Source organism: Ahaetulla prasina, chromosome 1 (genome assembly GCF_028640845.1).
Source record: "Ahaetulla prasina isolate Xishuangbanna chromosome 1, ASM2864084v1, whole genome shotgun sequence".
Lineage (NCBI taxonomy): Eukaryota > Metazoa > Chordata > Lepidosauria > Squamata > Colubridae > Ahaetulla > Ahaetulla prasina.
In genome coordinates this window covers 152,877,490-152,900,043 of record NC_080539.1, presented here as the reverse complement: position 1 = coordinate 152,900,043, position 22,554 = coordinate 152,877,490, and the positions used below count along the sequence as shown (strand labels likewise).

The 22,554-nt window shown below is 40.3% G+C and overlaps 1 protein-coding gene across 1 annotated transcript; it reads right to left on the bottom strand.

Annotated features, from left to right (window-relative positions):
• Positions 1–2,954: 2,954 nt before the first annotated feature.
• Positions 2,955–22,483, bottom strand: CPSF3 (cleavage and polyadenylation specific factor 3). The gene is made up of 18 exons (XM_058178226.1): positions 22,281–22,483; positions 19,480–19,543; positions 17,777–17,874; positions 16,518–16,646; positions 16,187–16,364; positions 15,068–15,157; positions 14,493–14,643; positions 13,430–13,605; positions 12,345–12,503; positions 11,198–11,344; positions 10,330–10,482; positions 9,529–9,637; positions 8,849–8,947; positions 7,125–7,219; positions 6,468–6,555; positions 4,441–4,510; positions 4,145–4,241; positions 2,955–3,079 (listed from the first exon to the last, which is right to left on the bottom strand). Exons 1-18 carry the CDS (start codon positions 22,349–22,351, stop codon positions 2,975–2,977), a joined length of 2,079 nt encoding a protein of 692 aa, XP_058034209.1. The 5' UTR covers positions 22,352–22,483; the 3' UTR covers positions 2,955–2,974.
• Positions 22,484–22,554: the final 71 nt, after the last annotated feature.

Below are 22,554 nucleotides of genomic sequence, written 5' to 3'. Positions count from 1 at the left end.
TGGCACAAGCGTACCAGCAGCTACCCGTAGATGCTAGCACAGCTGAAGCCCAGACCATTGTAACGCACCGAGGTGCCTTTAAATGCACTCGGTTACAGTTTGGGGTAAGCGTAGCCCCTGGGCTATTCCAAAATCTGATGGAACGACTCCTACAGGGGCTACCAGGAGTCGTGCCCTATTTCGATGACGTGTTGGTATCGGGGGAGAATTTGGGAGAACTGGGGGAGCGGCTGAGGAAAGTTTTGGCCGTTTTCCGGTCAGCCGGCCTGAAAGTTAAAGCAAAAAAATGCCAGGTGGGGGTCGAGTCAGTGGAATTTTTGGGATATAGGATAGATAAGAATGGAATTCACCCACTGAGAGTAAGGTCAAAGCGATAAAGAGAGCCCCAGCACCCAAAAACAAGACAGAACTCCAGGCTTTCCTGGGTCTGGTAAACTTTTATGCTGTATTTTTAAGAAACAAAGCAACCGTTGCTGAACCGCTGCACAAGTTGTTAGGAAAAACGCTGTTTGGTCTTGGGGAAAGACAGAGAATAGGGCATTTGAGGCAGTAAAAGTTTGCTATCAAGCGATAGCCTGTTAGTCCAGTACAGTAGCAGGCTGCCGTTAGTACTGGTCTGCGATGCATCCCCCTATGGAGTAGGAGCTGTACTTAGCCACAGACTCCCAAACGGCACTGAAGCCCCTATAGCGTTCTATTCACGAACGATGTCCCCGGCTGAAAGAAATTACAGCCAACTAGATAGGGAGGCTCTCGCAATAGTGTCAGGCGTGAAGAAATTTCACGAATACGTTTTTGGGCGAGACTTTGAAATTGTGACGGATCACAGACCGCTATTGGGGTTACTGGCTGGCGACCGCCCAACGCCAGTAGCACTCTCACCTAGACTGACCAGATGGACTATTTTTCTGGCCGCCTACTCCTACAAACTACAACATCGGCCTGGAAAGGAGTTGGGGCATGCAGACGCACTGAGCAGATGCCCATTGCCAGGGAAAATCGAGGACCCCACCCCGGGCGCACCCGTTCTACTAATTGACTCTTTGGACTCTGGCCCAGCCACATCTCAGGAAGTGGCTCGGGCCTCATACCGGACGTTGTATTAAGAACTGTGATTGGATGGGTTCAAGGGATGGCCCGCTGGCGAGCGTTTAAAGAGTTTGTAAAGAAAAAGGGAATTGTCTGTACAAGGGGTGCCTGCTCTGGGGGATAGGGTAGTGGTCCCCGAAAACTAAGGAAAAAGTCCTGGAACTCCTGCATGAGGGTCACCCAGGAATTGTGAGGATGAAGGGTTAGCGAGGAGCTATGTCTGGTGGCCCCTAATGGACAGGAAATCAGTGACAGGGTTGGCCGATGCCAAGTATGTCAGGAATCCAGACCCTTACCTCCCACGGCCCCAGTGTTGGAGTGGGAGAAACCCCAAGGCCCTTGGTCCCGCATACATATTGACTTTGCCGCCCATTCCACGGCCAAACATTTCTAATTGTGGTAGATGCATTCTCCAAATGGCTGGAGATCATTCTAATGAAATCCACAACCGCGGGAGCTGTCACTGCAGCCCTAAAACACCTTTTCGCCACACATGGGCTACCGGACACCATCGTGTCTGATAACGGTCCACAGTTCACCGCAGCGCTATTTGAAGGGTACCTGGCCGAAGAGGGCATCCGACATGCCCTCTCAGCGCCGTTCCACCCTGCGTCGAACGGCCTTGCTGAACGATTTGTTCGGAGTGCGAAAGAGGCGCTGTCACGAAGTAGCCCCGGGGATTGGCAGTCACAAATCGACGCATTCCTAACTGTCCAACATAGGACCCCCTGTGTACCCACTGGCCGCAGCCCAGCCGAGCTGCTAATGGGGCGAAAGCTAAGATGCCCACTAGACCGGCTGCACCCAAGCTACATACAAGACGGGTTCAGAACTAAACCGGAGAAACTCAGAGAAATAGCCATAGGAGACACAGTATGGGCTCGGAATTACAGCGCCGGCCCTAGCTGGAGGAGGGGGAGAATCATAGACCAAACGGGCCCTAAATCCTATCTAGTGGAGCTAGACGATGGCGAATCTGGCGGCGCCACATAGATCAATTAAGAAACAGATTGAGCGATAAGGCAGAATTAGGCGAGACCAGCCCTGACTTTGATTTAATTAACCCCACAGCTGACTGGAGCCGAGAACAAACAGAAATCGTAAGCAAAGAACCAAACAGAGACTTATCTGAGTCAGGCGAGGTCCAGCGACACCCTCCGGTCCCTCTAGAGGACAGCAGGCCCGAGCCGGCGAATAATCCAGGCCGGATGGCCGGGAGGAGGAGCTCAGAGGAACGAAAAGTCCCTCCGGCACGCTCGACTCAACTCCAGAAAGTGAACTGCGCAGGTCCGGGAGAGTCAGGAGACGCCCCACGTACCTGCAGGACTACGTAGAAAAGTAGTATGCAAATATGGGCAAAGTGCCTTCTGGGAGGGAAGGAGTGTAATGTATTACTGTAAGTTTTGGCGGGAGTTTTAGGCGGGAAATATCTCGTCTCTGATTGGATGCAGCCTCAGGCTGAAGTGTATATAAGGAGAGGTTTTTCTCCAGAGTTTTGCTGGGTCACACTATATTAAAGAGCTGTTGTCACTAACCTGGTCTCCTGCCTCGTCAATACCCATACTTAACAATAAGTTCAAAACATTCTGAGTCTTCTGGTAATATGAGTCTAATAACAAAAATATGCAGAAGCGTGTTTTTTTTTAAAAAAACACAGATAACCCTTTTAAAATCCCAGTTTCTGTATTTTAGGCATTCGTAGCCCATTTCAGCCAACAAACCAAGAGAAATGAGGTTTTTCTATAATACGTTTTTAAATTGTAGACACAAACAGCAGTTATTTTGGTCTGCCCATCTGGGGACAAAATTATTTTAACGCAAGAACATTTTTAAAAAGTGTAAACTCATTAGAGGATCCTGATGGGTATATACAAAATCTATTAGTTTATTGTATAGGAGTGATAGCATCATAAAGCCGCTGCGCAGCTAGCTCAACCATTTCCCGAAGAGTTTCATCATCATCTTCACATCCTGGTTCATGATCAACAGTCTAAAAGAGAATGAAACAGAAACAATCTTAAGTGGCCTTCGTATATAAATCCCACAGGGTTGTTTAGTACCCCAGGTCTATAACTGCTTGGGAAAGCAAGACCCACTGAGACCATGGCAGCCCTGGATTCCCTGATCTCTAGCATTGGAAAAATGTGACTTTTATGATAAGTGGCAGCACAAAAGATATAACACAAAAAGAGAAACTACATGTTGAGGAAGGGAATTTGAGTGTTCGTAACATGGGCGTATGACTTTTTTGAGAGCTGAGGATACGTATTTTGCCAACACATCATTCTGGAAAAAATAAAACGTGTCCATGAGCTCGAAGGGGCTAGAGTGGTTTAGAATATTTATGGCAAATAAAGAATTTACTGTCAAGCCATTTGGATCAAACAAACAATTGGGAAGTTATTCATCGGTCACAAAGCATATTTTTGCTTAGAGAATATTTTTTATTTTCCCTAGAGAATGTATACATTTTTGGGTTTTTTTGCAGCAGAAATTTTGTCTGGTATGTTTCTGTGTATGCAGACAAGCTGTGAAAACCCAAGAAGCAAATACACCGAGCAGGGCAGGTCTTAGTTTACTCCAAATAATTTCAGTCTTTTAATGTAAGATATCTAAAAAATGTTGTTTTTGAGACCAGGAATGCAGAAATCATAGTGCAGATGCTGAACTGAATAACTGATATGTTAATATTTCAGCTCTTAAGAACTCAATGTATTTTGGCATAGTAAGGTTGCTGTAACATTCAGTAACAAAAATATTTCTATTAAACTGAAACACATTCCAAGTGCCTGTGGTGAAGCATCGATTATTATAAACCTTCATTGTATTCAATTTACCAACATTTTTTCCTATTTTTGTCCTTTTAGTTTTTTTAAAAAAAACAACTCGGTTATAATTAAAGCTTTAAGTGGAGATTTTTGACACTTTTACAGGTTACAACATTCTCAACTATTCTACCTGATTTCATAATAATTTCTAGCAAGTTTCTAACTCTCCAAAACGACTACTAAATATTGAAATGCTCTTTCTAATTATAATATTTAGCTGTATTTACCCTTGTATCCAAGGAGAGATTTGCTGTTTTTCCATCCACAGTGATGCTGAGCACATTATCCTTCTTTGAACTTACACAGTCTTCTCCAAATATGTCCCTACAAACAAAAGGCTAAATGTTAGAAATATATACATTTACTGGCTGCTGTTTTACATTTAGAATAGTGTCTGTTTAAGGAAGCTAACACTCTAGTCCTGTGAACTTTAAAAGAAAGTCCATTCAGTTCAAAGGAACATTACTCTAAACCGGGGTGTGCAGACTATGAATCTTTGGTTAAGTGCGCAATCATAACTTACTGAAGCATAATTTCCATTTTTTTGTTATAATCTTCTATTTCTTCTTTTTTTGGAATTTTACGCATCATCGCTGAAAAACATAAATTGAGAATACTATAATTTTATTGCTAATTATGTACTTTCCCCCCAATGTGGTGGTTTGTGTGCAAAGTTAGCCAGTTTAACTTCTAACCAAACTCCTGAAAGATGTGCACAGTCCCCTTCCACATGAGAAGACGACAGATGTGGGCACATATCCAAGTTCCTTGAAGTAGAAACGATTTTCCTTACAAAATTGAATCAGATATTGTATTTTTTGGAGTATAACTCGCTCTGGAGTATAAGATGCACATTAGTTTTTGGGGAGGAAAACAAGAAAAAAAAATTCTGCCTCTGCCTACCAGCATCCATTGGTATTCATCTGGCTAGCATCCTTGCAACAAACAGCAAACAGCCTGGTCAGCTTCAGCACATTATAGCAGCCTGATTCAGCACAAGCAGCTGATTAGCAGTTGGATCGGCCTCCCAGAATACCGCCAATCAGCGGTTCCAGGCTGCAGGGATCACCACAGCACATTGCTGCATCCACGTCATGTTTTCGGCCTCCAAACGTCGCGTTTTCAGCCTCTGCACGCTCCGTTTTCGGCCTCCACACGTTGCATTTTGGCCTGGCTCCCAAAAACATAACATGCAGAGGCTGAAAACGTGAAATGCGGAAGTGGCGATTGGCGGCGATGTGCTGTGGTGATCTCCCCAGCCTGGATGGGTCTAAAATGGGGAGTTCAGAAGCTGAAAACACGACATGTGGTGGCTGAAAACATGACGCGCAGAAGCAGCAATGTGCTGTGGCGATCCCACAGCCTGGAATGGGTCTAAAATGGAGCGTGCGGAGGCATAAAACATGACATGTGGAGGTCGAAAATTGCTGGCAAGTGGGCAGGGTTTTGGCAACATTCCATTCAATAAGAACTCCTAAACAGGCAATTTCCTCAAAGAACATTTTATTGGGACATATCATATTGGCACATTCTTGGTGGAAAACTGGCTCTAAGTTCCTGCTGGTTTTACACCCAATTAAAAGTAAAACTTTGTCACTTCCCCCCTCAGAGTCTCCAGTCACATGGTCCAATCAGCATACAGTCCAGTTGCTAGGTGATCTCAGTCTCCACCTTTCAAACACCTCCAGCAATGTCCTTGATTCTCAGGGGAAAGAATTTTATTTTGGCTACAACACCCCAGCTATCTCTACATCTCTCTCCCTGGCCCCTTCGCTCCAGGCTATGTCAGCCCTGAAACAGTGAGAAAAGAAACCTCCCTAGAGAAAAGCTACAAAAATAAAATGGCCACAGTTCGGCCAACTTCAGGGTTGACAAGTGCCAGTTAAAGACTGAATCGGATTTTTTGAGTCCTGAAACATACTTGTACAAAAGCAAACCAATTTTATTGATAATAGGGAGTAATATTTCCAGGGGCAAACATCTAGACACATTCAACAGATTTGTGAGATTGAAACCCTGAGGAGCAATCTATTATTGCCTGAAATCTGGACCAAGAAGATTTCCGTTAAATCCAAAGTTGGCCAAATCAACAGTTTATTCTTTGCTGAATGGGAGACTTGCAAGGAATTAGGAATGTAGGCTAGAGGGGGAGGCGAAAAACTCCATAAAACCTGAGGAGAAAACTACTTTCATAATTGCTGTCAAGAAAATTACATGGGATATATGAAAGAAGCAACTGGGAACTGAGTTTAACATGAAGGAAACTGTATTAAAGAGATCTATTCCTAAATATAGTTAATTGCAGCTGAGCTAATCAGGTAAACTAATATTGAAACAAGCTGTTAACCCCATCTCCTTCATTGATATGGGGACTAATCTACTTTAGTCTCAATTACATTGATTTTAAATTGTGCATAGTACAATTATTATTATTCCATGATACTGGAATAAGAGAAGTACTCCCCCTTAGGCTACGAAATTGCCTTGCATCCTTTCAAAGCTCATGCATTTTTGGTCTATACCTCTCAATCAAATTAAAATAATGAATACCTTTATGAACTTTGGGATTTGATTGAATTTCTAGAATCACTGTTGTTACAGTATCTGCATACATATCATTGGCAGGATTTGCTACCCACTGAAGAAAAAAAAAGAGTAAACAAAGATTGTTTAAATCAAACCAGACAGCTCCATCTTCTGACCTTCAGAAAAACAAGAAAGATTTGTCCATTGGGGTTAATTTAATTATTTATTTACTTATTAAATTAATAAAATATTATTAATATTTTAAAAGTTATTTAATTTAATTGGCAACATAAACTGTCATTGTTGCCCCAGTTAAGTATTGCAATCTTAGGATTTATTTTTAAAAGATGGCAATTGAAAAAATGGTAAGTCTGCTGCTGCAGCTGAGCATAGGCAGAACAAAGCTAGGAACGAAATGGGAAGTTTTGCCATATAGAGTAAGATTAGATGGACTATAACAGATTGATTTTGTCAATTCTATGCTAATAATATATTGGTGCTGGACTGTTGTTTTACTGCTTTGTAAACTACAAGCACCACGATATAACCGATGACTAGAAATCGAAGAAGAGCCAGATAATCAAAGCCACAGCCATTCTGCTTTATATATGATAAAATAGTTTCATTCTCTATCAAAGCAATTTACAAGATACTGTAAGAAAACCACCAAACTGTCCTTACTTCAAGCACCACCATGCCTGGTTCTTGGACCACAGTAATGTTTTTAAAAACTTTCAAAGCTGGCTTATCCTGGACCTCTATTTCTTTTATGTCACCTTAAAAAAAATACAAGAACAGTTTACAACAAAGTTTGTCATGACACACACACACACACACACACACACACACACACATTCTGCTAAATTATTATTCAATAGGTGTTTGGACTGCTGGCTCCTGTTTCCTTCTTTGATACGCATCCGAAAATCCTGGGCTGGGAGCAATCCAGCATGGACAAATAATGACCAGCTTCATGAAGTGCTGGCTTGCTTAACCATAGTTTATTGAATAAATGCTGTTAGGCTTGCACATGTTAAATTGCAATAATAGCTTATAAACCATAATTCTTTGATTCTAGAGTGATGTTAAACTCAAACCAGGCAAATTGTGTTCTGGCTTGCAGATATGTACACAGTGAATGTGTCACTCAGATACATTCAAATACAAATTATGAAATCATTTTAATTTCATGCTCTATCTTCTTAATCTTTTTAAAGCAGAGCCAAACAGTCAAAATAAGTGGAATCATCATTTTGCAAAACCATCCTTGCTGCAATGGCGTTGGAATCACAAAAGTACGGCACAAAATTCTGTCATACACTGTGGAGCCAATTCATTCTAAGGTAACAAGATTTTCCACGTCTGCTCTGAAATGTATCTTGCACATCCTTCTTGATCAAGAAATCTCCAATGAGCTTCTGAAGTACCCCAGTAATTGAGAATCTTTAATGCTTGTGAGATAGCAGCTTACAGATAGTCCTCGAGTTATGACCACAACTGGCACGAAAGTTGAGCAATGTGGTTGTTAAGCAAGATGCCTGCGTGACCACTTCGCTCAATGACTGCAATCTCATCACTCCAGGTTGCAATCTTTAACTCCCAGATGGTTAAGCAGACAAATCCCAGGTAAGAAGTCCCAGTAAGGAATAAGAAGGCCTGACAGGGTTCACAGGGACAATTCCTTCATTGGGCTGCAGGAACAGTACTAAAATCTTCAATGGATGAAAGGGAGGTTCCAGAGAAAATCTGACCAGGCAGGGGAATCCTTCATTGGCCTATAAAAATGGAGCTAAAGGAATTGAACTGTATTCCTGTAGCCTAATGAGGGATTTCCTCTCAGTGGACGGAAGGGAGGGGAAATCTTCAGTGGGGCTAGAAACTCAGCTCCATGAGATTCCCCACCCCGGAAGGCAGCTCTTTCAGCCAGCCCCCAGAAACAAGAGGCAGTGTTCTTGACAGGCAACAATGGCTTACAACTTTCCCTACCAGCTTCCCCACTGACTTTCTGGGGAATTCAGCAGAGAAGATTTAAAATGGCAATCATGATCGTGGAGTGCTTGGCAATTGGTCCTCAATGTGAACAGATTGCTGAGCCCCACATTGTGATTTTGTGGCCACGGTGGTGGTGGTGGGATGTTTTCTAACAACCAGAAATACTTGCCGGGTTTGTAAAGCACCCTTTCCAAGGCAATCGTAACTTTGAAGGGTCCTTAAAATGACTTCTCGGAAGCCTACTTGGATTTTGCTCTGATCTTATTATCCTACAGAATATTCATCATTCGTCTCTCATTACATTTATTCATTCATATTTTAATACCAAACTGAATCTTATAAAATTTAGTAACTGGAAGAGAAGCAGAGGAAAAAGAATTTAAAAAAAAGTCTAAAGTATTTCATCTACATACCTGTTAATTTTTGCAGATGGTAATGAAGCAGACTGAATGTGCCTGTGTACGGAATAGCTTGTGTCTGTGTCACAGTGCTCATGGCAAGATCTGTGTAATCTTGAACAATTTTAAAGGAAAAAAGACAACATTTAATACATGCCACAACCTGGGGGCCTACATTATTCTTCAACTGATCTAAGAGAGTGATGTGAAAGTTACTAGCTCCTTTCCAGATCTATTTCATTTCGGAGGATCCATCATACCGGTAACATCACAAAGCAGCTGCCTTAAGCAAGCAGAGATATGGCAGAGCTCAGGTGGGTTTCAGGTAGCAACCTGCAGAGCGGTCTTGAAGGGCACACCTTTACTGAAGTGAAGCTTCTCTTCTTCAAGGCTTTGAACAAGTGTGATTTTTGGACTTTTATTTCAAAGAACTGTTTTAGTCTTAATTGATATTAGAATACTGTAAAATATTTTAGTTTGGAACTTTTCGTCATTTAAAACTGATATCCTACATTTTAACTGTATAAGCTACTGTATAAACAGTATAGACTACATTTTAAGTTATGAATATGAAATAATTGTCATCATTGAATATTCAGTCCAAATTGAGAAATATGAAGTAAAGAGCACATATTTGGCTTATTAATAATATATGAACTATTGGATATGGGGCGAGGAGGATAACTTTTACTTACTAGACAGATCACAAGGAGAAAGAATATGGTAGTTAAAGTTTCTTTTAACTAGTATTCCTGAAACTCGCTGTCCCTGTTCTGGTTTCTTATCAGCTAGAGAACCCATTACCTAAGAAAAAGTACAAAATTGTGGCTATTAGGAGAGATTAGAGAAAGGCAAATCAAATATATAACTTCTATTTAAACAATTGAAGATTGTTTAGTTTGCATGTTTTAGTTGAATGTTTCCCTATTAGGCTCATATATAAACATCTGTAAGTAAATGTATAGAATGATTTTAACCTCACTGAATTATTTAAGAGTGATGCTAATGAAGTATACAATATCCTTTAAGTTCTTCCATATTTTGACTGACAAATGGATGCTTTAATCTCAGGTGATACTACCCACTTTTATACTTTTATCACAGATTTGTCCCTGTTTTAAAAACAGTGTATCTCAAGATGCTCTGCCTCGATATAATCAGGCCCAATATGCCTCTGGCCAGTAAATAACAACTTCAAACAACAAAAAAGTTTTTTTTTGTTTTTTTTTTGTTGAGGCAGAGCAAAAAATTTCTAACAATTGTACCCTGTAATAGCTAACCCAACATTCTGAACACTCTGGATTTTACTACTGTTACTCTCCATCCATTCAGTCCTGTGTTTCTACCACTGGAGAAAAAGCCCTATTCTTTCCATGGTAGTTTATACAATTTATTATTCCTATATACAACAAGAATAGACTACATATATTTTAAATAAGAAAAATAATGCCCTTTGACCAAGATCCAGGAAAAGATTCTTGTTAGAGCAAAATTACCTTGGCTAGTTTTTCTCCTCTGAAGTTTAGAGTCACAGCTTCAGTATTTCTAGGATTGTGGACTTCTATGTGAACTTCATCATTATCTTCGTATTCACGTATTAAGGCAGCTTTCAGTCTGGCCATTTCATTCTGCTCACCATGCACCAATATCTGCATGAGAAATACAAGCATCCACAGTTAAGAAGGTCATTCTTGAGATAAGAGGAGGAAGAAAGAGAAGAGAAAGCAGCTACTACATACAGAGTATGATTTTAACAGTTTATGTACAATTTTCCTTGTACTGAATTATATCTTCCTGGTCCTCAAATGTTACTGTTCTTTCCCACCTCTCTCAGCTTGGAAAACACAAAGTGAACAGGATATTCCTCAGTTCTCTCTGTTTTTCAAAAAAGCTGTCCCCCAAAGCCTTTCCATTTATCACCAGTGAAATAGGCTGTAGGAAAGTGGTGGTGGACAAGGATTGAAATGCACAATGTCCTTGGGACATGAGCCCTCATTTTAAAAAAATATTCTGATTTTCATTGTATCATTGTCTTCTTCTTTCATTCAGATGTTCTTGTTGTTTCTTCCTTGAAACTTTTTTCCAAATTATTACCTCAATATGTGTCATAGCATTTCCTGAAGAACCAGCTTTAAAATAATACTTTTGAGAAGTATTGATTGTTTTGAAAAACAATAAAAAAGGATTAATAAATATGATATTAAATATGTCTGAAATATGATATTAAATATGTCTGAATGGTAAATTTGTACAGGAAACGATATGGTTAACATTAGATTGAGAACCTAAAATAAAATGCCTTGAACTTGTGTTGAGTACTGATCAATAATTATTCGATGTCTTGAAAAGAAGTTAGATACTAACCACGTGGGGGGGCTTGAGTGCCCGAATAAACTCGCTGGTTTGCTGGTAATCTGTATGAGCAGAGAAAGAAATGTAATCCACAGACATCTTCAGTGGTAGTTTCTGTCCTGACATTGTTGTAATTTCTTCAGGCTCAGACATGATATGCTGCAACAGCAGAAAATAATAAAAATTCCAACTATATTTTATTATTTCATTTACAACAGAAAAACATTGAACATGCCTTTTAAATGCCTAGCATAACAATTTTGGGCATCAGTCTGGTCAAGTTACCAAATTTAATATCGCAAGGATTCTGCTTTTCACTACCAAATACCCAGGTCTGATGGAAATACATACAAAGAACCTACTATAATAACTGGAGAGCATCCAAACAATTGTTTACTGAATTACAGTGAGTCAATGGACTCAACTGCCATGGGGCAAAGAGCCTGGATGTAAGTTAATTTAAATATGTGTAAAATACACACGTACGTGCACACGAATACTGCCAGGCAATGACGTAGGCCACTGCTTGGCAACAAAGGTGAGATCATCATTCTTGGATGAGCTCCTAAATCCTCTGTATGATGCTACAAATAGTGCTTTTGTGTGCCTCTTTAGAGAGCGTATGAGATTATGCAAGCCATTCAATCATTCTTGAGATGTCTAATCTCCTAGGACATATGCTTTCTCACAGATTGAGGAATTAATGTCTGGAACCCCTTAAGTGTATCTAATTGTGGGTTCCTTGATGTTCTCTGAGTGCACTGATGATGTCACCTAGTTTAGTAATGAAATGTCTGTAAGAAAACAACTGAGCTCAGAGAGCACCAAGGACCCCGTAGCTCAACCCTGAGCTACAAATATTCTCGTCTTCCATGCCTAATTATTTACTATTACAAAGTTACGTTTTACCATTTGTTATATAAATTGTAAAGCAAGAATGAACATTTAATATTAAATAAATGTATAAATAAATAAGGCTGTATCTATATATATATTATAGTGTATATATTATGTATTACCATGCTACCAAATTTATTTGATTAATCATAATAATAATTATAATAAATATTTGATTAAACTAAGTATGGGTTGTCTTTTAAGTACCAGTAGAGTATTCAAGCACTAATGTCTTCCACATAGTACAGAGAGAAGATCTCACCTTGGCAAGTGTTCCTTCCACACAATAACCTGCTATGATGACTCCATTTCTTTTGTCAGTGCACCAGCTCTCAAATAATTCTCTAGATAAGCCACTCTGCATCATACCAGGGGACGCCATTACCACACTGGGACCAATGTCGTCAAAATGATCCATGCTCTAGATAAGAGAGAAGAAAAACATCTGGTATTGTAGTTCCATTTGTAAGAATCAGATTCTGTAGAGACTGCGGGTTCCATATATCTGGGCTGGGTCTGCTTGTCGTGAGTCCCAGAAAGACGCCTATCATTAAAATGCTCACAGCTAAGAGGAGGTGCTTCTGGTCTGGCTCTTGTGCCTTGGAGCCAGGCCGCGCAAATGGTGGGCAAATGCATATGCACGCAAAGCTGCATTTGCAAAAACCATCCCCTTACCCACCCACCCCGCTGCCAGTCCGGAAAGGCTGGGGACCGCTGCAGTAGACCACAAGAATTAGAGGAAGAGCTCCTAATATCTGTAACCTCAAGAAGGTACTCTACTCCTGCATTTGGTAAATGGTAGCCAAACTTTTGGAAATCAGGACTGTCTCATAACAGAACTTAGCAATAGCACTTAGGCTTATATACCGCTTCACGGTGCTTCACAGCCCTCTCAAATGGTTTACAGAGTCAGCATATTGCCCCCCCCCCAACACTCTGGGTCCTTATTTTACCGACCTCAGAAGAATGGAAGGCTGAGTCAACCTTGAGCCTGGTGAGATTCAAACTGCCAAATTGCAGGCAGCCGGCAGTCAGCAGAATTAGCCTGCAGTGCTGCATTCTAACCGCTGCGCCACCACAGCTCATCTAAATATATTAGTTACAGTTAATGAACTACGTTTCTGATTGCTCAAAGATCTCATAATGTAAATTATGCTGTAGCAGAGAAGGGGAGAATGGAACTCTGCAAGCATCTGTTTCCCAATCTATTTTTAACAAACTTGCAGGTACTTGAGACATTTATCAATAACTAGATTAGGGCAATTAAGAAGCCCAACCATAAACCAGAATTAGAGCTATTCGGAACCAACTTGCATATTCTGTAGCAGTACACTTATTCACACTAACCTTCAGATTACTAATGTGCTTGAATACGAACGGGTTGTTGATATTGATTTGCTTGCGGATTTTATCATTCATGGCATTGACGTAGGTCTGATACACTGCCATGCACTTCTTTGCCAGGGAAGAAGCGTAGTATATAGGTATCTCATGTAGTTCAGGGTGATTTTGCCAGTATTCATCTAAACAGACATATAAGACGTGAAGTTAATATTAAAAATTGTTCAGATATTTGAGTTCTGAAAATATATTAGCAAAACCGGTATCGTTCCACAATATAACCTTTCTATTGTCTGTATTCCTTAGCATAAAACCATAAAAATGACAATGCTTCATACTTCATCATCAGAATAGCTAGATTTATTCCAAACTCAGGTGCTTCTCCCATTCTTGCCCAAGTTTTTTTCAAAATGTACCCTGGAAGAGGCATGTTTTTAAAAGCTTCTTAAAATAAGGTAGCGGTTTGTCTTCTAGGAAGCTGTTCTACAGGAAGGGAGCTCCTGTGAGTCTCCTGTCACAAATCTTGAAAAGATAGATAGATAGATAGATAGATAGATAGATAGATAGATAGATAGATAGATAGATAGAATTTTTTATTGTCCAAGTATGATTAGACACACAAGGAATTTGTCTTGGTCCATATGCTCTCAATGTACATAAAAGAAAATACCTTCATCAAGGTACAACACTTACAACACTTAATGATAGCAGGGACTGTTATCCAGAAGTATCTATAAGCAGTCTCTAAAATTGCAAGGCTCCTAGCCACGTTGGACTATAAAGATTATCATCAGCATCTTAAATTGATGCTGGAAACATACTGTACTGCGAACCAACACAGTTCCTTCAATATTGGTGTTCTACCACACTGGATTGTCTAGTGTTAATATGCAAGTTGGGTGATCTTCAAAGGCAGTTCCAAGTAGAGTGCACCTCAGATAACAAAAGCTATCTGCCATTCAAGAGTCAAGGATTCCAATTTCCTCTATTATTACATCTAGAGACACAGACAACATGTTAAGAAAACAATTTGTACATGTTACGTTAGAAGTATTCAGTAAATACATACCCAAAATCAAAAGCAATTCTTGAGCTCTTCCCAAAGCAAACACAGGAATGAGGCCTCGTCCTCCCCTGTTTACAATATCGTGTACAGTGTTACAGAATCGAGCCTCTCGCTCCTCCCGCTTCTCATGGATGTGAGTACCATATGTTGATTCCTAGACAAATAATTGCAGAATTACAACACTGCATACACACATAATAACAATCTTCAATTCTTATGAGTTCGTTGTGTGAAAGGTTGACCAGGATAAAATAAAACAGAATTGATGTTCGCAAGTGTTAACCATTGACAAATTACTTTACAGTGCTAGGCAAACAATGGGTTGTCTTCAGAGCAAGCTGTTCCTTTGAATGATCAATGTTACTGAGTCAAAAACAAGAGACAGCTAAGTCCCACTGTCTGATATGACTTCATCTTTAGCTAACCAAAAAGATGGACACAAGTCACTGAAGAGGGAGCACCAGACCGAGACTGTCCACACCACATTATGGCAGAGAAATTATCCAGAAAAACAAGAGTGTATGTGTACCTAAATGAATAGATGTACATACCAGGATAGATCAAAAGAAGAAACTTACAATGATCAGAATATCAGGCTTAATATTGGGAATCTCAGCTGCCATCAAATGCCTGTCTTCCTGTCTTGAGAAGTCACCAGTGTATAAAAGCTTAAAAAGAAAGAAGTAAAATGACATTGTAATTATATGATTAAATAGCAAAAAGATCAACAGTCTAATCCATGACTTTTGGTTTATTGCTGTTCTGACCCAGGTTTCCTGAGACAGTAAAAAGCACATAATTAGTCCCAAAAACTCTCTTTTTATTTCAACGGCTGTGAATTCTGTTCATTCACAGCCCGTGATGACTCATTAATAGTTTGTAAAGAGTCCGACAGAAGTCTGCCACAGTCCTTCAGAATAAGGCTGATAAGCACCCACCTTTACCTCCCTTGACACGCTGCCAAAGACCTAATTGGCAATTTGCTTTGCAAGGCCACATGGCACACAGAGTCAAAACAGAGCTTCAGAATTTAAACCGACCAGCATGAACAAAGTTGCTTCCTGCAAAGGCTCACATGCCTTTGCTCCTCCTTTATGTCTTACGGGAAGGGCCAATCATCTCCAAACCTTACTCCCGAGTCACCCCTTTTGTCTTAACTGTTCTTGCCTTCTGGCAGCTCTGCTCCCCCTGTTCCTCTGCCTCACTGACATCAGACTCTGGAGTCAGCACATAACTCCCAGATGGCCCTGGCCCCATCTCTGCCTCTGATGCAGAGCCCTCGTCCGAGCCTTCCCCAAACTCCAGGACTGGCCCATGTTCCTCCCCAGCCTCCTCACTGTCCAACTCTGCTGCCAGCTCTGCTGGCTGTGGGTAGACCACAACAATTCCCTTAGTATCTCCAAAAGTATATTGTTAATACTGTGGATTAAGTGTACTGTGGATTAACAGTAAATGCTTGACAAGGAACCAATCTGACATAGCAAGATGTAATTTCAAGCACAGTGTTCTGATACTGTTTAGATTTCTTTCTTTTCAGTGCTAAAGGAAACAGCCCATATCAGGGGCCTTTCATCTTCCAAGCTGCTGGTGTAAGTGAAAGAGAAAAACCGCTCTCCCCACAAAAAACCTAGTTCCTCTGAAATGGCAAACTAATAGAAACAGAGTTCCAGAGATTTCTCCACATTCTAAGGAAATACCTTCACTCCAGCTATTTCAATCATAAACATGGCTGCTCCCAGAACATGTCCAGCATGGTAACACCAGAATTTGATGCCAGCCACTTCTTTTACTTCATGAAAGTTTATTGTTTCAATTTTCTCCATGCTTTCTTCGAGGTCGGTTTCTGTGTACAGCATATCATCTGCAGAGATATTGCTAAATAAAACAATAAAGCAGATCATCATCTTATTCAAAAGATTTTCAGATGTTTATAATAGGGTAGGGCTTGAAAATACTCACATAATCCAAAGTCCAAATTCATATTATTTTAGGGTCGTTTTGTCTTACACTTTAAAAAGTTTAATTTACCTGACTTTGACATAATCTGAGAGCAGCCATCTATAAATTGCTTTTGTAGCATGGGTCATGAAAGTTCTTCCTTTAAAGCTGGTTTTTTGCAGAAACCATGGCAATGCCCCACAGTGATCCAAATGGAAACTGAAAAAATTAAAAAAAAAAATTGGGGTTAGTGGATGGGAAATGATGTAGATGCTATTACAGCAAACAGGTAGACAACTTTTAAAAATTTACCTTTATGTTATTAAAACACTTAAACACAATGAGAACACATCTGCTATACTTCTTCAGCATTAAAAATTCAGTCTGACAAATCCAATAAACATTCTACACATCAGCTATGCAACATTTACAGGACTGGAACTGGCAGAGGGAGGGTGCAATCTGTTACATTTCTAAGAACAGAACAAAGCTTCAAGTCTATGGATGGGAAAAACATTCAATATACATATACCAAAACATGACAGGAATTCTGAGGCTCCATTTCTGGCTGATTTTGGTCTGTTTCTAGACTGAAAGAGAAGTGGTCCAGGCAGAAATGTTTTGGGGTGAAAGACAATGACATGCAGAGCAGCCTAGGGAATGTAATGAAAGAAAGGCACTGGGAAGACTAGGAGAGCTGGTGGCTGATTTGGATAGTTGCCATCAATGTCCTTGATTTGAATGCATCCTATTCAGCTGCTCTGTCCCACCTCAGCTCTCTCCTTTCAAGTCTTTCCATTTCCTACTGTCCTTTAGCTGTGGTTACAGACAAACTCTTTGGCTTCAAATGCACTGAAAGAATTAAGAAAAGGCAAACTACAGGAAGATCAGGGCAGTGGATAGGTTGGTTAAATATGCCATGTTTAAAGCCAAGAACAATGATGATTGTTCTTAGCAGGGGATAGAGAAACTCAAGGGAGGTAAGGAAAGCAAGGTGATTAGACAATCAGTGGCAAGTTAGAGCACAAGCCACGCATACCAGGATGGGGAAGAGGAGAAAGAGAGGCAGCCTTTCCTTATTCTCCCTTTAAGACCACTCTAGATTTGGCCCAAACCCAGAATTACTAGAATGCTCCAGGTTTCAGTACTGATAAATGCAGCCTTCCCAAAACAGCTTGACAGAACTTCCAAATCACAATGGTTTTGGCTTTGAAAAAGAACACAGATTCAGTTTTGTGCCTAGCCATACCCAGCAGCTTTGGTTTCTGTGCTGAATTCAGAAACAGTTTCTTGAAGCCTACAGCTGCCCTAGTAGTGGTTAAAGGCAAGATAAATCATACATCACTTACTGACTTATCAGAAGGAGATCAGTTTCTGCTGGATCTATAAGATCAATATAAGGAAGAGCATCCATTCCTTCTAAGCCAGGGTGGATTCCACAGTCAAGCTGAAAATGCATATTGAAATCAAGAAGAATATTACCATTCACTAGAGGTATACATACATGTACATCTTATGGCAGTGATGGCTAACCTTTTTGCCATTGCGTACCAGGGTGGGGATGAGGGTTGGGGGAAGGTTTGCATGTGCATGTGCCCACATCCATAATTCTATGTGCCCCGCCCTGCGCATGCGTGCACAACCCCCATTCCCCCACCCACTCCTGGCACGCGATGGCCCAGTAGGCCCGTTTTTCTTTCTCACTTGGCTCCAGATCCGCTCTATGCATCTAGGGAGGGTGAAAATAGCCTTCCCCAGGCCCTTTGGAAGCCCCAAACGGCCCGTTTCTAAACTTCCGGTTGGACAGGAAGTTACTTCTTTGCTGTCCCTAGCCTCCAGAGACTCCACCCCCTGGAGACAGAAACAGCCTGTTTCCCTACTTCTGGTGGGTCCAGAAGGCCCGAAAATCAGCTGGCTGGCATGCGCATGCGCGCCGGAGTTGAGCTGGTGTGCCCACTGATATGGCTACGTATGCCACCTGTGGCACGCGTGCCATAGGTTCGCCATCACGGTCCTATGGCATCAAAGTCAAACTAATGAAGCTTATACTGCACACTTAATGTTTTGTAACATTATTCTAACCTTAGGATTTACATGTTATTTTCATATGATAATAATAAAGAATTGTTCATATTTGGGCCATTACACTACAGAAAAAAAAGTAAAGAACTGGAGTAGAAATTTGCTATGACATTAACAGCAATAAAAATGAGATGAATTTTAACACTATTGCCCTGAATGTAGCATACAAGTAATATTGAAATAAAGTCTAAGCTATACAATGAATAGCTTTAAACTGTAATTTCATTAAAATGGAACATTATTCAAACATTCTCATATTTGTATAACGAACAGAAAAATGGAATAGCCAAGATAAATAAATACTTCAGCATTTATTTATTTCCTTACTGAACAGCCAACAAGAATGTAGCAGTGCATTCTTGTTGGCTGTCCTCTCATGCCCAAACCCACCAAATGTTAAAGATGATGTAAGTCTATGTGGAGGCTGACTGGACTACATTGGGATTCAAGGGATAATTTTAGGACTTCCTTTTTAAAAAATTTTTTTTATTAAAGATATTTTAACAAAGTAAAAACCATAAAAATAGCCAACGATATACCTTATTAATTCTACACTCCTCCAACCAAAATATATACAATTTGGGGGGAAGGCTTCAGAATACATTTAAGTGAAGACACTGAACAATATATTCTCAATAAATTGAGGATGAGAATAAATTGAGAATTGTGAACAAAAAAGCATTACCGCCAAATGTGGTGCATGAAAATGTATAAGAAAAATCTTAGGTAGATCTAGCCACAACTGAGTAAGCAGCTACTTTTATTATAGGACATATGAGTATATTTTATTCTAATATAATTATATGCAATATATTTTATAAAAACTTTTATTCTTAAAAGTTGTTTTAACATAACATTGTTATTAATATTGTCCAGAGGTTGCTAATGGCTAAGAACAGACACACATTTGAATAACAAAAAAATTAAAATTAAGAAGTTTACAAATAATGTAACAGAAAAATTACATTACCATTATCTTCCTTCCTTTAAATTCCAAAACAATACATGATCTTCCTACTTCTTGCCCAGCACCTCTGTAAAAGTTGTTAAAGGAAGTTAAAAAAAAACACCTCATTAGTTTATTGAAAATAAATAAACAAAACATGTGTAGGTGAGATATTTACCTTAACTCAATAATCTCATTTGGGCAGAACGGTATAACTTATTTAAAGAACCTTTGGCTCTGTGAACCACTGGGCCTAAACTCTGAATTCTTAAGCTTAACTCAAATGTATTTAAATGACCTAAACTACATCACCATGACATTGCCTTTTTCACTCAACTGCAATTATGATAGAATTAATCAAACTTTATCTAATTTTGGCTATACAGTATCAAAACCAGGAACAGAAGTAACTGAAGTTTGCTGTGCATACTATATAGACAGGTTTGGGAGATCAATACCAAGTTATTGATCAGCAATTTGGGGTTGTGGTTTTTTTTGCAGATATTCTGAATCAAATCCCAGCAATTACACACCTTTTCAACTTTCTGAAGCCTCACTTGAATGTGGAACAAAATTTCTGTACGCCCTTCTCCCCACATCGATACTTGAACCCAATTATTAAGAGTATATTATTAAAATATTAAGAGTATATAAGTTGACAACTTAGTTCCTTCTTGCATAAGTTTCCAGGTTTCTAAAATCCAGACATTACTAGATGGCAGCAAAAAGAAATTTATTTTTTACTCCAATCATCTAATGGTTATCCGGGTTTTTGCAGCACAATTCAATACCTGCATCAATCAAAGATATGCAGGAGCTTCTATGAGCATTTCAATTACTGTGAGTCAGACTAACATTCCATTTGGAAAACGTTTTATAATAAAGAAGTTAAATTATCTCAACAATAATCTCTTCCACAATCAGGCAGTACACAGCCTTTCAGAGGCACAGAATCTGCTTTTCTGACTCTTAGTGATCTAAAGGCAATGCAAAGCTATGACATACAACAGAGGTGCAAGTAAATCTACACCAAGAGCCAAACTAGTTCCTAATAATTATTAGTCATTTGCCCAGACAAACTCAAAAACAAAACTCCACTTAATTCCAGTTCATCATACAGGTAGTCTTTGACTTACAACTACAATTGAGCCCAAAATTTCTGTTGCTAAGCAACAGTTGTTTGTGAGTTTTGCTCATTTTACTATTTTTTTTGCCACAGTTGTTAAGTGAATCACTGCATGTGTTAAGTTAGTAACATGGTTGTTAAGTGACTCTTGACTTTGCTTATCAGAAGGTCACAAAAAGGGGATTACCTGACACCAGGTACACACATCCTAAAAACATCACTGCAAACATCTTAAAAATGAGTCGGTTGCCAAATGTCTGAATTTTGATCACATAACCATAGGGATGCTGCAATGGTCGTAAGTGTGAAAAGCGGTCATACATCACTTTTTTAGTGCTGTGGTAACTTTGAATGGTCACTAAATGAACTGTTGTAAGACGAGAACTAAGTGTACAAGTAGTCTTTGCTTACCAACCACTTGTTCAGCAACTGTTCAAAGTTATGATGGCACTCACTAATGAAATTAAGTATAAATATGCAGAATCAAAGAGCAGCCTGTTTAAAAGATAAAAGATGAAGCCATGGTAGCACGATGGTTAAGTATGCAGTATTGCAGGCTGACTCTGCCCAGAAGTTCGATCCTGACTGGCTTACGGTTGACTCGGCCTCCCTCCTTCCGAGGTTGGTAAAATGAGGACCCAGATTATTGGGGGCAATAGGGGGACTCTGTAAGAGAGGGCTTGTAAAGCACTTTGAAGTGGTATATAAGTGTACATGCTGCTTCATAGTGCTTTTTAAGTGTATGATACAGTAGTGGGTTTGAACATTTTTTACTACAGGTTCTGTGGGTGTGGCATGGCTTGGTGGGTGTGGCAGGGGAAGGATACTGTAAAATCTCTATTTCCTCCCAATCAGCTGGGACTTGGGAGGCAGAGAAGAGATGGGGCCAGTCAGAATTTTTACTACCGGTTCTCCGAACTACTCAAAATTTCCGCTACCGGTTCTCCGAACTACTCAAAATTTCCGCTACCGGTTCTCTAGAACTGGTCAGAACCTGCTGAAACCCACCTCTGATATGCTAGTGCTATAAAAAAATCCTTCACACAGAGTTCAGTTTTGTGCAGATATCTTGACAATAGTATGGAGAGGACACCATATAGGCCAGGGGTCTGCAAATGTGGCTCTTTTAAGACTTGTGGACTTCAACTCCCAGAGTTCCTCAGCCAGCAAAGCAAAGCTGGCTGAGGAACTCTGGGAGTTGAAGTCCATAAGCCTTAAAAGAGCCAAGTTTGCAGAATCGATATAGGCCATTGGGGTTCCCCCCCCCCGCCTGAATTTCCCAGTATGGCCTTCAGCTTTGGGGTTTCTTCACTGCCTACCATCCAAGTATTAAGCTCATCCCGGCTTAACTCTCTGCGATCAGCCATGAAGGGCTGGGTGTTACAACTTGCTGAACCCGAGGCAGCCTATCTAGAGATATCCTTTATTTTCATTCAAAAAAGACAGAAAAATCCCCCTAATTAGGCAGACGCCCCCTCTAAAGGTTACCCAACCCCGAGAAGGCGTCAGTCAATCAATCAATCAACCAATCAATCAATCAATGAATCAATCAATCACCCTGACTGTTTCTGATATCAACGCAACATCAGATTCCACAACGAAGGAAGCGCGAGAGAACTGGATGTTTAAAACTTGGGGAGGGGCGCGGGCAGAGGAGCGCGGACGGAACTCCGAGGACCAAAGCTTCGCCGTCACTCACAAGGGCCGAATCAGCAGCTGGTCGCTCTCTTCAGCCGGGACGAAGGCTTCGGTTCTCCTCCTCGCCGACATCTTTAGCAGGAGGAAGGGAAGGGACTCCGCTTGTCTTTCATCGGCAGGTGTACATCACTTAAACACCCCTCCCCCACGCCTCTCTCTCACTCTCTCTTTTTCTCTCTTTCTCTCACACACACACATGCCCTAAGGCAACCGGAAATACGACATCTCCCTCGATTTATCCTTGACAGCGCATGCGTACTATAATATTGCCGCTG

What these genes read in the sequence shown, in the direction of transcription:
- CPSF3 (XM_058178226.1), bottom strand. Translation starts at nt 22,351, where the DNA reads ATGTCGGCGAGGAGGAGAACCGAAGCCTTCGTCCCGGCTGAAGAGAGC. An exon ending in GATCTCCTTCTGATAAGTCA is followed by an intron (nt 16,647 to 17,776) that starts GTAAGTGATGTA and finishes TAATTTTTTCAG; the next exon opens with TTTCCATTTGGATCACTGTG. An exon ending in CAGGCATGGTGGTGCTTGAA is followed by an intron (nt 6,556 to 7,124) that starts GTAAGGACAGTT and finishes TTTTTTCTTCAG; the next exon opens with TGGGTAGCAAATCCTGCCAA.